This window comes from Macrotis lagotis, chromosome 1 (assembly GCF_037893015.1).
Source record: "Macrotis lagotis isolate mMagLag1 chromosome 1, bilby.v1.9.chrom.fasta, whole genome shotgun sequence".
Classification (NCBI taxonomy): domain Eukaryota; kingdom Metazoa; phylum Chordata; class Mammalia; order Peramelemorphia; family Peramelidae; genus Macrotis; species Macrotis lagotis.
Window position 1 is genome coordinate 270346681 of NC_133658.1, and position 15756 is coordinate 270362436.

Here is a 15756-nt window from a genome sequence, read left to right on the forward strand (position 1 = left end):
ATCTGACTGCAGTGCATTAGGTAGCCCTGGAGCACTATCCTTACCTGGGGAGATTGCAGCAGGGTGGGGTCACTGGTGGGATCTACAGCTGTGGGTGGGCGGGATTGAGGACTCATTGGGGGTCCAGCAGGAGAGACAGTGTGCATGTGACTCAGTGGGAAGTCGGGTGGTACAGGCAGGACTTTACACTCCGTTAATACAATGGGCTGGGATAGCTTCTGGAAGCGTGAAGGGACACAGGAACCACTGGAGCAAAAACAAGGACAGACATAGGCATCAGAACAACCAAGTTGGAACTTCCCGGAAGGGTTAGGACAGTGATGAGAGTTGTAGAACTAGCGAAGGAGCTTTGCCACAGGAATCTTGTTCTCTTCTCTCCCATCCCAGTAGACCGGGTTATGGCTATGGATGATGCTCCCTTGCCTGATGTGAACAGGAAAGTACCCCATTTCCTAGGAGGACTGAGGTCAGGGGAATGAAGTCCCTAACTCTAGCCTGAATACCTGCTCAGTCCAAAGGTCCCATGACTACTGATGCAATGAACTTTAGGTTCTACAAACTCTGTAGTGAATCTGCTCGTGGGGACCAGGTAGATGCGATACTGTGGGAGGAGAGGGAAAAAAAAAACAATTTAGGTCAGGCCTGTGAATTTGCTGGGAGACATAAATAAAGCAGACTATATAACTAGGGAAAGTAGGTAATAGGATTCTATAGTTAGTGGCTGTCTGCCCTATGCTGTTCCTTTCTACTTGTCCAAATCCTATCTTTTCTTCATAGCCCAGCTCAAGTCCTACTTTCTCCCCCAAATTCCAAAGCTGGAGGAGACCTTAGAGATCATTTAGATCAACCCACTCATTGAATAGATGAAAAAATATTCCCTCATCACACTAGCCTATAGTGATCATTTCTCCCTGAAAACACTTCTTTTCTTTTCTCTTTTTTGAATGATTTATTACTTTTTATTATTTGTAGTAAAAACAATAATTATTATCATGAAAGCCCTTACTATTTTTCAAAACTACCCATCTGGCTCTATTCATACAATCACTTAATGACTTGCAAATCTTGTCTCTCAAACTACACTGTGGGAGTTATACCCACAGCCTTCCTATTCATAACTAGAATAGGGTTGGACCCATGGCAAAGGCTCATGAAATGCAATTTTGTGAATTCTCTTCTCTGTTTACAAGGCTTCTAAGAATTTTTTGAGTCTGATTTGGGGTACCATGTCTGTGTTTCATCTCTGCTTCAACTCTTTATTAAATGTTGCCTATTTGTAAGACCCAATGACTTCCAAAGCAGCTGGGGAAGACTCTTACCAGTAAGAATCGTGCATGTTCTGCTGTGAGTCGAATATTAGCCTCACCAGTGAGTTCAAAAGCTGCGAGGCGATTCTGGGAATCTAAGATAGTGCCCCGGCACAGGAAGCTGCAAGAAGCATGTGAATGGGCAAAGAGAACACCATGACCATTCCTGGTTCTTATCCCCACATCCATTATCCATCCCAATTTCTCTTCCCCAGCTTGGCATGTTTCCTGAACAATCCCTGTTCTCTCAGGTCCCCAGACATCCTGGATGGAAAATATGGCCCAGTTTCCCAGTTGCCTTCTAACTTCAGTCAAAACACACCATCAGCATATCCATTCACTGTCAGTGATCTTGGAGGAGACAGAGCCCACAGCCAACCCATTAAAGCCAGTTCCTCATCATTTTGAGTAGATAGGTCAGCTGCCAGCCAGGGACAGAGCAAGGTAGGGTAGGGAAACAAATACCTGTACTGGCAGGGATAGAGTGTGATCAGTCCTTGCTGTGGAGTCCATTGAGGTGTGTGCACAGCCACACTCACACCCTGAAGGTCATTCTCATTGGCGTACTCCACAACTAATGCATACTGGCCAGGCTGGGGCACAACAATTTGCACTTGGACATCCACCTGGCAGCAGGAAGTATATGGAAACATCAGAGCCCTCCCTTCCTCTGGCCTTCCTGTTCTACGAGTGACAGGGTCTGCCTGGGCCCACACCCCTTTGTATCCATCTCCCTTTCCAACAAAAATGTCTTCTAAGGCCACTTCTCTGGAAGTATCCCAAGCACAGGTGTCCCTTCACACACTCCCTTATCAAAATTCAATCATCTATCTCCCTTTTATTTTTAGATCACTGTCCTTTTCTAGTCCCTTACTATATCTCTTCTATATAACATTATCCCCTAATATAATAAACAATAGCTAACATTTACATGGCATTTCAGCATCTGCAAATACTTTCATTTGATCATCACAATGATTAGGAAATTTATAGCTGGGAAGTCTTGTGCCAACATCACACAACTAATAACTATTTTAAGTAGGATTTGAGTCAAAGTCTCCTTGACTCCAAATTTCAGTTCTCTCTCTCTCTCTCTCTCTCTCTCTCTCTCTCTCTCTCTCTCTCTCTCTTCTTTTTTGAAGGGGGAGGAAGGAGCAAATTTGCAAGTCAATGGAGATAAGTGACTTGCACAAGGTCACACAGTCAGTATCAAGTATCTGAGGTCAAATTTGAACTTAGGTCTTCCTGATTCCAGGGTCAGTGCTCTATCCATTGTGCCATCTAGCCACCCCAAAGTCCTAGTTCTCTATTCACTACATCACTCTGGTTCTTATATATAACATCTTGTCTAGATAAAAACTCTGAATATCATAGTTTTCCTTTAAATTTTGATAATCCTTCTCTTGTGTAATACCAATATTTTCTATACTTCAGAACTTGCTTAAACTTCAAGAATCTGTGATTACATGGGTGGGAATAGTCCCTCCACTGTAGATCTTAACCCTTTAGGAATTAGTAGATGGTCTTAGAGGGTTATGTGGCCAGAAATTTTATCATCTGTAGTTAGTTTGGGGATGATGAGTTTCTGGGTCGAACCTCAGAAGACGTCTATTGCTAGAAGCCTGCCTAAAGTCTTTCCAGCCTGCTAGTGTTTATGGATAACACAACCTTCAAGAGCCCAATATCCCCTCCTCACCACACTGTGGCAGCAAGGAAGATATTTAAGGAAGGTGTGGATATATCTTTTTTATGTAACACTTTTCAACTAGAACAACACCTGGATTGTAAAAGAATCCAAGTGAGAGTTACAGAAAAAACAATACATCATGTGGGAAGGGGGGAAAGGTAAGTTGGCAGTAGCTTATTACAAAGATGATCTGTAAAGAACACTAACCAGATGGTAGATGAACAGAAAAAAAGGTGGGCTAGGATTGGCAGCAAAAATGAGAGGCAACAGAGAAGTCTGAGTGTACTGCCAAGATATATTAAAAGAACCAGAGGAAGGCCGATGGCACACTGGTAGAACTTTTAGAGGAAATGTATGTAAAAACCCTGGGCAAGAATGAAACAAGATGAGAAGACATGGATGAGATACCATCTGCCAAAATCCAAGATCTGCTTCCTAATTGTGTGACCATGAAGAAGTCATTTTAATTCCTGTGCACTTGTTTTTTCTCTGTAGTGAGAATAGGACTTCAAAGTAATTTAAAAATCTTAATGTGATATATAAATAAGTCATTGCTATTATAATGCCCCACCTATATAATACTAACTCCTTATATGACATTTTTGTATGTAAAAACTTTCAATTAGAGATTATCCTTCTTAGAGAACAATACTCTGTCTTATATGTCTCCTAGAATAACAGCATTAGGACACATGTTGCATATGAATTTCCCCAGAGAGTATCACTTCATAAAGGGGTCACACTTTTCATTGTGGTTCCAAAATATATCACAACTTTATATAGAACCTCTTTCATAATAAAAGCATCTGACACGTGCTATATTGTTGTTCAGTCATTTTTAGGAGGCCTAACTCTTGCAACTCCATGTGAGGTTTTCTTGACATTAGAGTGATTTGCCATATCATCCTCCAGATCATTCCAAGATGAGGAATTGAGGCAAAGAGGGATAAGTGACTTGTCCAGGGTCAGGCAACTATTAAGTATCTGAGCCATGATTCAAACTCAGGAAGTTGGGTCTTTCTGACTCCAGGCCTAGAATTCTATATACTACACATCACCAAGTTGTTCTACCCTAAAGTATTAGACATTTTCTGCCTGAAGTTCTTCAGGGGAAAAGTCATACAATAATAGCAAAAACAATAACACATTTATAACAGACTTTACAGATCACAAAGTACTTTCCTCCTAACAGCCCTATGAAGTAGATTAAAAATAATAGCCTCAGAAAGGTTAAAAGATTTGCCCATGATCACACAGCTAATGAGTATCCAGCCTCAGATACCTAAATCTCCTGATTCTATCACTCCATCCAATATATAATACTGCCTCTTAGGAAAAGTATCAAAGGATATAAAGTTCATCTGCATCATCTTCATGTTGCCTCTAAGATGGACATGATGGCACCTCCCAGAGATAAAGGAAGGTGACTAGACCAAGGCAACACAAGAGGCAGATGTAGATTTGGCTCCCTCCACCCTGGTTCGGCTTAGGTTGTGGTTGGGTGATTGGGAAGGCCCCAGTGATGGGGCCAGCTGAGCCTCATCTCTCACGGCCGAGGTATAACCACTTCTCATTCTGCCAAGGGAGAAGGAAAGAACCAGGCACTTACCTCATTGCCCCAGCAAGAGGCCAGAGGTGGGTGAGAGAAACTAGGCTGTTCCATCTGGCAGGCCTTGGGTAGACTATTATCCAGGCGGCATATGGCATCAGTCCCGCTGGCAAAGGGGAAGCCATCTAGTGGGAGGTAGGTGTACAAGAGGCAGCTGGGGAAAGAAGGAACACACACATTGGCAGCCATCTTTCCCTCCCTGCCCAGCCCTTTTTCGTCCCTTAATAGACCAAGAACCCATGATGGATTCTCTTTTGGTACAGAAATGACTGTAGGCGTCTTCAGCCTACTCTAGATCCCAAAGCCCCCATCTCACCTGCTTTTCTCCACTGTCTCAATGGGTAAATACTATGAGTTGATGATAAAGTGGTTCTTTTCCTCTTTAAATGCTAAGATTTCAAGTTAAAAGTTCAGATAAATTTTGTCCTTACTTATTCTTGAGTTGTTCAGGTTTGGGGTTGTAGGTACAGGCCTCAGTCACCTTCACCTGCAGTATGGGGGCTTCATAGTATGCACTGGGAAGCAAGACCACATAGTCCTGGGGAAGACGTAGAAGTCAATGTTAGAACAGCCAAGGTCATCAATCATACTGGATGCATGGGGGGGGGGGGGCAAGAGACCCTCATGAGATGAATGCCAGGTCCTTACCAATAGGACACCTTCAGCCTCAATAATCAGGGACCAGATACTGGGGTTCAGGACAAAAGGCTCCCCATAGCTGTTCTGGGGCACAGTGAGAAACAGGGGCTCTGTGCTGGGGGCAAACACGACCTGACGTGTCTGCTCTGTGCCTAGAATCCATGGGAGAGAAAGACCAGTGAGTATTTACATCCTGCAATTTTTCCTGTATCACTCCTCATTGCTTCTTTGCCTAGTTAGCACTACAGTCACACTGACTTTGGCCAGTCTGTGCCCTTCCCCGCAGAAGTAGATTTCCTTGGTGCAAACATTCCCCAACATGCCAGGACAGGGTCTGCGTGGGTAGGTGCCCCACCAATGGCTCTAACTATTAAACTAGTCAATTAGGGTATAAGTACTGAGATCAAGGGGAAAAAGGGAAGATATAGAGGGATGGAAGAAGGTGAAGAGAAAGAGGAGAGGGCAGGAATGCAAAGGATGAAGGATGGTAGTGCAGAGTTGGGGCTTCTTGAAAGAACACTGGTCTTGGTGTGAAGACATCCTAAGTTTAAATCCAGGCTCTGCTATCTATTACTTTGGGAACTTTGAGTGTCCTCTAGGTCTCTCAAGGTCTCAGTTTCCCCCTTTGTAAAATGAAGGGGTTAGAGTAAATGACCTCTAAGGTTTTGAGTGACTATCACACTTACAGTTGCTGCAAGTGTTAAACTTCCCTTCCTCAAAGACTGAAACCTTCCCATTCACACTCGTGGAACCTCGGTTGACATAGCGGAAAACAAGATGGAATAGGTCAGGTGACGTCACATTGAGTTTCACCACTACTTTGGGCTATAAGGAAAAAAAGAAACAGGAAAGAAAGTGGGGGTCACCTTGACTGATTCGTCAGTCCAACCTCAGTCCCCAGATAGCAGAGTACTTCCTTTCCTGACATTCAAGAACTCAGAGTCCTTCTCCAATCCCATCCCTGCACAGCTCCCCTCAGCTTGCAGTCTGAGTTTCATTTAGGTCCCACTCACCACCATCCTTGTCCCACCACATATCAGAAACTTCATGCCACCTCCATGTGGAACTGTCATGACCTCATCTAATCCAAGAATGTCATGCTTCTCTAATCCAAGCTATCTACAAGGCTCAGCTCATTCTACTTTTCAGGAAAGCTTTCCCCAGATACTCCATCTTTCCAAAATGTTTATTGCATCACTTGAATCACACACTAGGGAACATTTTATTAACAATTTTCCCAAATGCTTCTCCAAAATGACTAGGATCTCCTTAAATATTCCCTCATCCTCATTTCCCTCAAAGCACAGACAAGGGAGATTTCATAAATATTTGCCTACCGAATAAGATAGGAATGAAGAAAGAGGGTGGCCTACCTGTACAGGAGTCATCTGTGCATAGCCCCTCCAGCTGAAATTCTCAAATTCCAAGGGGTTGTAGCCAAAACGCACAGGCCGGCCGTCAGGTGTGGAGCCCTCCTCTAGCTCAAACCTGATGTGGTGCAGGTCTGGGAGATAATGGTCTCTAGCAGGCCTGGGGTGGGGGGGAGACAGAGTACAGGCTCTGTCTGGTTCACTTTTCTCAGACACAAGTACTGCCCAAGCTGCCTAGAGCCAGGACTTCCCAGGAAGGACCACGGATTCATCTTGGGTCACTGAAGTCAGGATTGTTTGGGAAATCAAGCTAGATGGGGGACCAATGATACTACTAAGACCAAACAGTGACTGAAGCTCATTTGTACTTGGGTCTATAATGTTTTACAGGAATAAGGAGAATAGCAATGACACATTTATACAGCACTTTGATGGTCTACAAAATTCTTTCCTCACAATAACTCTATAAAGTAGAATACCATCCTCATTTTACAGACAAATAAATTGAGGGAAGAATCATGATTTACCTAGTTACATGGACAGAAGAGCAAGAGTGGAGAATTGAACCTGAGTCTTCTGACCCTTATGCCTCCTATCTCCCTGTACCTTGGTGATAACAGGACAGAGCTTTCAGGGGTACAAAAAACTGATAGAAAGCAAATGGCTGCTACTCTGCAGCCTCCACATCCAGGGTTTGACCATGACACTTACTCACTACACGTGGGTCCCTGAGTGTTGGGCCGACATTGACAAGTTCCTGTCCTTGGCTCACAGCCCTGGGCCAGGGCTCCCCCAATGTCACACTGGCAAGCTGTGCAAAGAGAGGAAAGCTCAGGAAGGTATTCTTTGGATACTAAAAAGCTGGTTGTGGGATGGGGAATCCTACAGGATGGATAACCACTCCACCGCTCCAATTTTATTACTTGGGTCTCCATACAGACTACGTCATCCAAGTCAAACCAGTCTCTTCAGGTGGTGGTGGGCACATTCCCACCACCGTGATGTTGTTCTCTTCATTCTCCCCTGATGTGACACCCACCCCTCTCTTCTCTACATCTTCAAATCACATCAGTTCTTCAAGGTCCAGTTCAAGTCCTTGGCTCTTTCAAGAAGCCTGCCCTGAGTACTTTTCCTATAATCTGAGTTTTGCATAACAGAATTCATCCCTGAATAATACCCAATTGTGCCATGTGTGTGAATCCCATCTCCCCTTCTAGACTGTGAGCTCCCCAAGGATAAAAAGAATGTAATCTCCTGTTCCTCTCTTCTTCAGCATCCGCCATATACAGACAGTCAATAAATAGTGGCTTGTTGTCTATGGAGGCAGCCCAGTAATATGACACCTTGAAAAGAACAATGGACTGGCAATCACTAGACTTCAGTTCAGTTCTGGTACTGCCACTAATTTGCTGTGTGACATTAAAGAAGTAACTTCCCCTCTCTGAGTTTCAGTTTCATCCTCTACAAAATGAAAGGGATGGACAAGATGGCCTTGTAGCTGGAGCTGATGAGAGTACTGCACTGCAGGGCAAGGAAACAGTAATGTGGTTATTTGGGACTCCACTGCATCTAGCTGGTTAGTCTGAATCCTCAAACCACATCTTTACCCTCCCTTACATTTTCTCTGGAAAGTCCTAAGCCATCAGGTCTCAGGGATACTCACTCTGACAACCAAAGTAATCCACATGGTCCAGTCCAAAGTAGCCATCCTTGCAGGAGGTGCACTTCTGACCACAGACGTTGGGTTTGCAGAAACACTGTCCATTGCCCTGTAGACAGTAGCCCAAAGGTGAAAGGAGTCAATGACATTCTCTGGAAGATGCCACCTAACTCTTGCTCTCTACATCAATCTCCCATTCTCCCGACCCTCAGACACTCACCTGTTGACATTCAGCCACTCCATTGATGGTACCTCGAGGGTCACAGCTACAGCCTGTAGGAAGAAGGGTTTGCCTGAGGGTAGAGGGAATAAGGCCAAGATACAGCCCAGAAGAGGATAAGACTGGTGCTCTTGGCACAGTGTGATAGAAGCCTGGAGGCAAGTCACATCACCCAACCCTAATTCCTGTTCAGTCTCACAGGTATAAACAAGAAGAATGGATCTGAATTATTAGAGGGGAAGAGGAAACAAGAAAGAGTTTCATTCCTAGAATAACAGTAGAGGACAGTAGAGGAACCCCAAATTCTCTCTTCTGCCCTTAAAATTCTTCCCGTGTTCTTTTGTTTGTTTTTAGTTTTTTCAAGGCAATGGGGTTAAGTGGCTTGCCCAAGGCCACAGAGCTAGGTAATTATTAAGTGTCTGAGGCCACATTTGAATTCAGGTACTCCTGACTCCAGAGCTGGTGCTCTATCTACTGCGCCACCTAGCCACCCCTTCCCCCTGTATTCTAAAAGGGAAAGGACATTCCCCTATCCTGCCATCTGCTGCTGAGAATAGGAAGAATTAGAAAGAAAATATTGTTCTCTGTTAAAACTTGGTAAGAAGGGTATAGTGAGAGAGAGAGAGACTATGCTCTGTTCTCTATTATGATTTGTTATTAAAGAAAAGAATCAAAGGAAAGGCAGAAGATTTTTTTTTTGTAATGCCACCTGTTCTTTCTGGAAGACAGAGAAGGGAAAGAATCTTATAAAGAAGCAAAGCTGAAGAGGCTTTTGCCAACTTCAGAAAAAAAAAGTCTGCCTTTTCCTAAAAGAGGATATAACTCGGGGGCAGCTAGGTGGCACAGTGGATAGAGCACCAGCCCCAAGTTCAAATTCAGACTTAGGCACTTAATAATTACTTAGCTGTATGACTTTGGGCAAGTTACTTAACCCCATTGTCTTGCAAAAACTTAAAAAAAAGATTCAGGTTCAATTCTCCACTCTTGCTCCACTCTAAGGTCACTGGCTCAGTTGGAAACTGAAAATTATGGATTTTATAGTTGCCATCAAGGAGTGAGTCCAGATGAATAGAGGTTCAACTTCAAAGTAGAAAATCTAGTGACTCAAAAAAAGTCCAGTTGAAACATAATTCCCACTAAGATGTTAGTCAAGGATAGAATGGGGCTTAGCTTAACCACTGAAGCATCTTTTCAATATAGAAGTTATTCTCATGAAGGAACTTTTTTGGAACATTCCTGAGACAATAAGAGGACATTTAAGTTCTTTTTCAGTTCTATGCCCCTTGTGTTGCCTATGCATGTGCTTTCATTGTGTTCCTGGTCTTTCTATAGGCACCATGTACATTGGGGCGGGGGGGGGGGGAGTAAATAAGGTTTATGGAAGAGATGTTATCTAATTATAAGTTGCTTTTTTGCATTTTCATTAAATGTTTTGGTTAAGATTATCAATGACTAATTTGTTAATAGGAAATACACTGCTGGGGACCTATGAAATAGTGTCAGTGGTAAAAGTCACCAACAAGAGTTTCTCCCTCACACTAAACAGAGTTAAAGTAGCAACTAGCACTGTCATATCTCTGAAGAACCATTCAGAGTTGCCAAAGTAAGTACAGGTGGAGTGAGGGAGCCAGAGCTGGGCCCAGTCCAAGGAAAGAAAGAGTCTGGAAGTGGGATTTTTCTCATAATGGGCTAAATAAAGAAAAACTTCCTAACAACTGAAGTTATCCAAAAGTGAACTGTAAGTCATTGGACGGGATAATGGAAAGAGAACATGGCTGGCTCACCAAGTAATTATGAGTATTCAAAAGGAATTGGATGGTATCAAAGATGTTATGGTGTGGGTATGGATTTTAACTAAAGTACTGGATAGACTGTAATCTGTAAAGAGTATACTGTACCTATACTGTTATGTACCAGCATCTCCTGAAGACAAGAGTCAGTAACCACTGTGGCCAGTGTGAGAAGATGGAAGCAAGGCCAGGTGGAGAGAGACAGACAACAAAGGTGGGGACCCCCTTATGGCTTTGTCTCAGGCTCCAGAGTTAATTCCACTTTTTTTCCCCACCAACTGCCCAGCAGGCAGAGACTTACTTCTACAGCCATAGGGGTTAGCTGGGCTCAGGTTCCAATAGAGAGGCTTGCACTTATCACATCTTGGACCTTCCACGTGAGCCCGGCACTCACAGGAACCCTGTGTTTTGGAGAGAAGAGGAGAGAAGAGGAGACAAGAGAGTCAGAGCATTTGCCTGCTCCAATCAAAACCACCTAGCAAAAATATTATCACCACTTCCTCTCAATTACCCTTAGACTGGGAGTAGGAAGCTGTGATCCCACTGAGTTTCAATTTAGTTTAAAATTAAATAACCTGTTATCTGGACAAAATATTTTACCTTCCCAGTTATGTTGTAATAAAATTATTACAATTTTTATTTCCTGAAGCAAAACTGAACAATGATGGGGAAGGCAATTGAGAAGGGAAGAGTGAGAAACCATCCTGATATTAGTATTTTTCTGGAAAATTCATGGGTAGATAAAGAAGAATTGATAAGTTCTAGATGCTGCCTCTTAGACATGACTCTCAAATTTTAGCAGTCTCAAAGTCAAACCTAAAGTCTAAGGGTTCATAAGGACACTACTGAGAAGGCAGTGTTCCCTTCTTCCATTACAAGAATTAGCAAACAGAGGTCCAGGGAGGGCCCTGGGCTGTGGACCAACAGAGGAAAGGCAACATAAAAGGCTTTGTAATCAAGGGCTCCCAGTACCCTGCCCCAGTCATACACAAATTCCTATTCTGCGTTGAGGTCAGAACAGTAAATTTACCTCAGAGAAAGAGGAGCCAACGGAGACCTGGCCAGCCGGATCACAAGAGCCAACTGTGGGGAGAAAAACAAAGGGAGAGAGTGGTCTCTGATGCACAGGTGGGGTGCTAGGGCTCCTGCAGAGAAGAAGGGATTCTTCCTCTTCAATACCAAATGTTTCCTATCCTTGTCATGGAATCCCAAAGGACAACAGAGCCCCACGTTGCAAAATGAGCTGTCAAGACCCGAAGGGTCAAATACAAGGCCCTTTCCAAGTGTGGCCCAAAGCAGATTAAAATATAATAGGGAAATACTTGACAAAATAAAAAAATTCAGTAAAACATAGATAATCTTAAAATTTAAAACTTAATATGAAGCCTGCAGGGAAATGGGCTGTGGATCATATCTAGCATCGTGGAAGGTCTATCCTTCCAACAAAAATATGCATACTGTTATCTCATCAAACTTAATGAGGAAGCCAGAAAATTGATCAGAGGCCCTCTTGGTCATGCCTCCAAAAATGCATGAAATCTTATTTATTAATAGTGAATTCCAAGGGATGCCTGCTAGGCAACCCTTTGTTTAATTCATTTTGGAAGTAATAAAATTATATTTCTCTTAAAATATCTTTTAAAAATGCAGTGTGCAGAGATCCTTATGAATAGTGTCCCTTGTTTCCATTTTAGTTTGCATCACTAGTCTAAACCACGGGCTGTTTTAGGAATCGACAACACACGGGGTGTGTACAAACAAGTGTGCTTCACATTAGCCTATCCATTATACAAAATCAGAATCACACAACATGCATGTAGATAATGATTACCCTTTACCTCCTACATGCAAGCATGTAGACACATAACATGGGTGTAACATGTTACATTCCCCAAGACAAACTAATGTCAACACACACAGAAACACAAGACAGTTTGCTAATTCTGGGACCCCGTGGGCAGAGCTTGCACTGAGGCGGTGGGAAGACCCCTTAGGTTCTAGAGGGAAGAGGCAGATCTACCTTCACAGCGGGGGAACTCATAGGTCCCAGGCACACATGTATCACAGTGCAGACCAGTCACTCGTGGCCGACAGTTGCACTGCCCAGTCGCAGGGTCACAGGTGGTGTGGAGGGACCCAATCTCTGAGCAGTGACATGCTATTTAGAGAGAAGAGGACATGATCAACCTCATTACCTCAGTGAAAGACCCCACTCCCCCATACATACTCCGCCTTGATCCTGGCAGCATAGGGTAAAGGGAAGGTATTCTCATTTTATAGATGAAGGTAAAGAATGAGATCCTGTTTTCCCTTCCTGTTGGGGTGGAGAGTAAGAGGCCTGGGTTCCTGGGGAGGGAGATCCTTGGGGAGGAGGAAGGGCAAGGGAAGGAGAATTCACTCACCAACGCAGTTGGGGAAGCCATAATAGCCAGGGGCACATTCCTGGCACCCAGACCCAGAATAGCCAGGCCGACAGTGACACATTCCAGCCCCACTGCATAACTGGTCCAAGGACCCCCGAGGGTCACAGGAACAAACTTGGGGAAGAGGTGAAGCACAGACACAGTGAGCTGGCGCATGGCTCCATTTTGTTCCAGTCTGCTAGTCAAGGCCCTTCATAGTCTGACTTCATTTGCCTTTCCTGATTTCTAGAAACAGGGCCTTGCATTTGGGATGCCCTTAATAAATGTTCACAGCATTGAATCGAGGCTTTTCTTCACAATATTCTCCAAACACACTGTGTGTCTTCTAGTCTCTTGTATGCTTGAACGCTTGCTCATCTCCTTCCCCCTTCTCATCTTCCACTGAGCTACCCGTATTTCAAAGCAAAGCCTTCTCCTCTGGCTTCCCCCAATCCCTTCTAATATCCTTTCTTTGAATTATCAGTGGAAGCTTAACCCCCTCCCGCTGCTAACCAGATACTATTCTATCTCTTTCTCAACACAGCTAAGTGTTGTTCCCAGCAATTTCCTTAGGCTCACCCCAGGATATTCCTCTGGCTCCCTGATTCCCTCAGCCCCCAGTTCTTGGCTTTCCCCAGATACTCTAACTCTCAACTGAGCCCTAGTCCTGCTAACCTTGGCAGTGGGGGTAGGAGTGGTAGCCAGCTTGGCAGCGGTCACAGTGCGGTCCATCAAACTCAGGACGACAGAAGCATCTCCCAGACTCATCACAGCCCTCAGGCAGAGTCCCTACAGGGCTGCAGCCACATACTAGAGGGGCAGAGGGGAGCTGGTTATAGCCCTATCTGAAAGACTCCTCCCTGATTCTCTCTAGTCCTTGGGCCCTGAACCCCTTCCCTCTCTCCAGTATTGGTTCTCAGTCCAATTAAGCTCTGATACCCAATTTCCCCTCTTTCCTCTAGACTTGGAAAAGGGAGTCCTAAAAATGAACCCTAATGCCTAAATTTAAAAATTTAAAAAGATTGTATTTGACATAGTTGTGTCAGCGACTTAGGGTAGAAACAGGCATAAACATGTTTCTGTGCTTGCTTAATTATAAATCATTGGGAAGTATAATGGAAAGCACATAGACCTGGAATCAGGAGCCTGGGATTCTAGTTCCAGCTTTAAAATTAGGCTTGAGAACTCAACCTCTACACTCCATTTTTTTTCATCTTCAAAAATGGGGGCAAAAATTCTCATACTTCCTGCCTCCCTAGATTATTGTGGGGAAGTTGAAGTAAAGAAATGTTATCCAGGAGGACCATGATGATATGTGTATCACTATATATGTGGAAGCTGCATGCCTGGGTGCGACTCCTGGTGTTCTATGTACACACGAAGCTGTGGGAGGGGCAACCTACATTGGCAGAGTGGGTAGCTGAAGTAGCCAGGGGCACAGCGGTCACAGGCGGGGCCCTCGAAGCCAGTACGGCACTCACACTGCCCCGTCTCATTGTCACAATTGCTACCAGTCTGGCCAGGTCCAGAGCACTGGCAGGCTGGAGGAGGAGCAGAAAGTCTGAGTAAGTAGGGGGACCCTCCAGACCCCAGACCCACCCATATAGCTTCCCTTGGGCATGGGTGACATTAGAAGCACATGACTAGAAGATTGCTCTCTCTCGAGGTCCCAGGACCACATCTCTTCCACCCAACCCACCATGGGACCAATAGTCGGAGCCTCCCACAGCATCCCTTGATCTGTCTTGTCTTGAGGGCAAGGGTGGGAAGCCCAGTTAGCTCAGACACTCACGCAGGCAGCCTGGCCCAAAGTAGCCCGGGGCACACTGCTCACAATGTACACCCTGGAAGTTGGGTTTGCACACACACTGGCCGATGTGTGGGTCTTTCCGGCAGGCATTTCCCAAGGTCCCAGCAGCGCTGCAGTCACAGTCTGGGGGCAGGAGGCAGCGAGGGATGTTTGTACATGGCCTGTCCCAACCCTCATCCCTCCCTGCCCCATCCAGCAGGGGTCCAGTTCTCCACTGGCCCTGCCCAGGCTTTTACTCTAAACAGCCTCTCCAAGAGACCTTCCTGGAATAATCCCACGTGGACGCTATCCAGCATGGCCCCAGAACTTCCACCCATTGTTCTGTCCACATGCTGAGAGAACCCCAGTGGCTGGGCTTGTGCTTGTCCCCTCAGGCTGCGGGCTCCCCAACAGCATGGCCATTACTATATCCCATCAGACTGGAAACTCCCAAAAGACTAGGAGTTTCAAGAACAGAAATGGGCATAGGAATTATAAGGGTGTATGGCCTTCTCTGGGCTCCAGGTCTATCTTTCCCAGAAGTGGAGGGAACGGAGCCTCATAAAAGAAAGGGGTGGTGGTGGAGAAGTCACAAGAATAGATACTTACTTACAATCTGTCCCGCCGGAAGCACCTGTGCCCCAGTTTCATTTTGGGAGAACGAGGGCACAGCTAAGGGATTGAAGGAGGGAAGAGTCACACAGACACTCCAAATATATTTCTATTTCTCACTTCTGAAGAGACTGGTAGGCATCCCTCCCATCAAATTAATAAACCTCATTCCCGTCATAAAAAATCATTCCATTACTTTTACCCTTTTTTCTTTGGGACCACTCTAGTTTCACACCTAGACCTAATCTCATAATCACATAGGACACTATCTACTTTTCCTAACTTGGGTACACAAGCCCTCAATTTACTGCTCCCAGAAATCCAGTCATATCTAGCCCATCTCTCCTAAAAAGCCTTCCTAGATTTATTCCAACTATTCCAACACCAACCTATTACCATAGCCCCAGATCCACAAATTCATATCTGGGTCAGCAGTATTTTGGTGATTTGGTTAATGGGTACATTTATGATTTTCATTCATATGGCAGTCCTGTCCCCTGGAGGCCTTAGTGAGTAAAAACTACTAGCTGTATGTGAAACAAAACCAAGGAAGTTTCTGAAGTTTCCCAAGCAGGATACCTGCAGGAATATAATGTTCCTGATTTGCCCCAAAGATTCAGGGAAAGGAGGAATATCAAACTTCTGCTCTCAGAAAATCATCATGTTTTAGT

General features: G+C 44.6%; 1 protein-coding gene across 1 annotated transcript in view; it reads right to left on the reverse strand.

The window, feature by feature from the left end:
• The window catches only part of LAMA5 (laminin subunit alpha 5), a 132831-nt gene that overhangs the window by 48914 nt on the left and 68161 nt on the right, over positions 1-15756 (reverse strand). Inside the window, exons 11-30 of the mRNA XM_074191411.1 lie at positions 15083-15145; positions 14477-14617; positions 14088-14225; positions 13360-13494; positions 12685-12819; positions 12303-12440; positions 11313-11365; positions 10584-10683; positions 8493-8545; positions 8276-8381; positions 7324-7423; positions 6616-6772; positions 5929-6067; positions 5252-5394; positions 5035-5141; positions 4604-4757; positions 1773-1933; positions 1320-1428; positions 504-601; positions 45-246 (exon numbers count right to left, since the gene is read on the reverse strand). Of these exons, the coding sequence (XP_074047512.1) occupies positions 45-246; positions 504-601; positions 1320-1428; positions 1773-1933; positions 4604-4757; positions 5035-5141; positions 5252-5394; positions 5929-6067; positions 6616-6772; positions 7324-7423; positions 8276-8381; positions 8493-8545; positions 10584-10683; positions 11313-11365; positions 12303-12440; positions 12685-12819; positions 13360-13494; positions 14088-14225; positions 14477-14617; positions 15083-15145 (2432 nt within the window). The remainder of the gene's footprint in view (positions 1-44; positions 247-503; positions 602-1319; positions 1429-1772; positions 1934-4603; positions 4758-5034; positions 5142-5251; positions 5395-5928; positions 6068-6615; positions 6773-7323; positions 7424-8275; positions 8382-8492; positions 8546-10583; positions 10684-11312; positions 11366-12302; positions 12441-12684; positions 12820-13359; positions 13495-14087; positions 14226-14476; positions 14618-15082; positions 15146-15756) is intronic.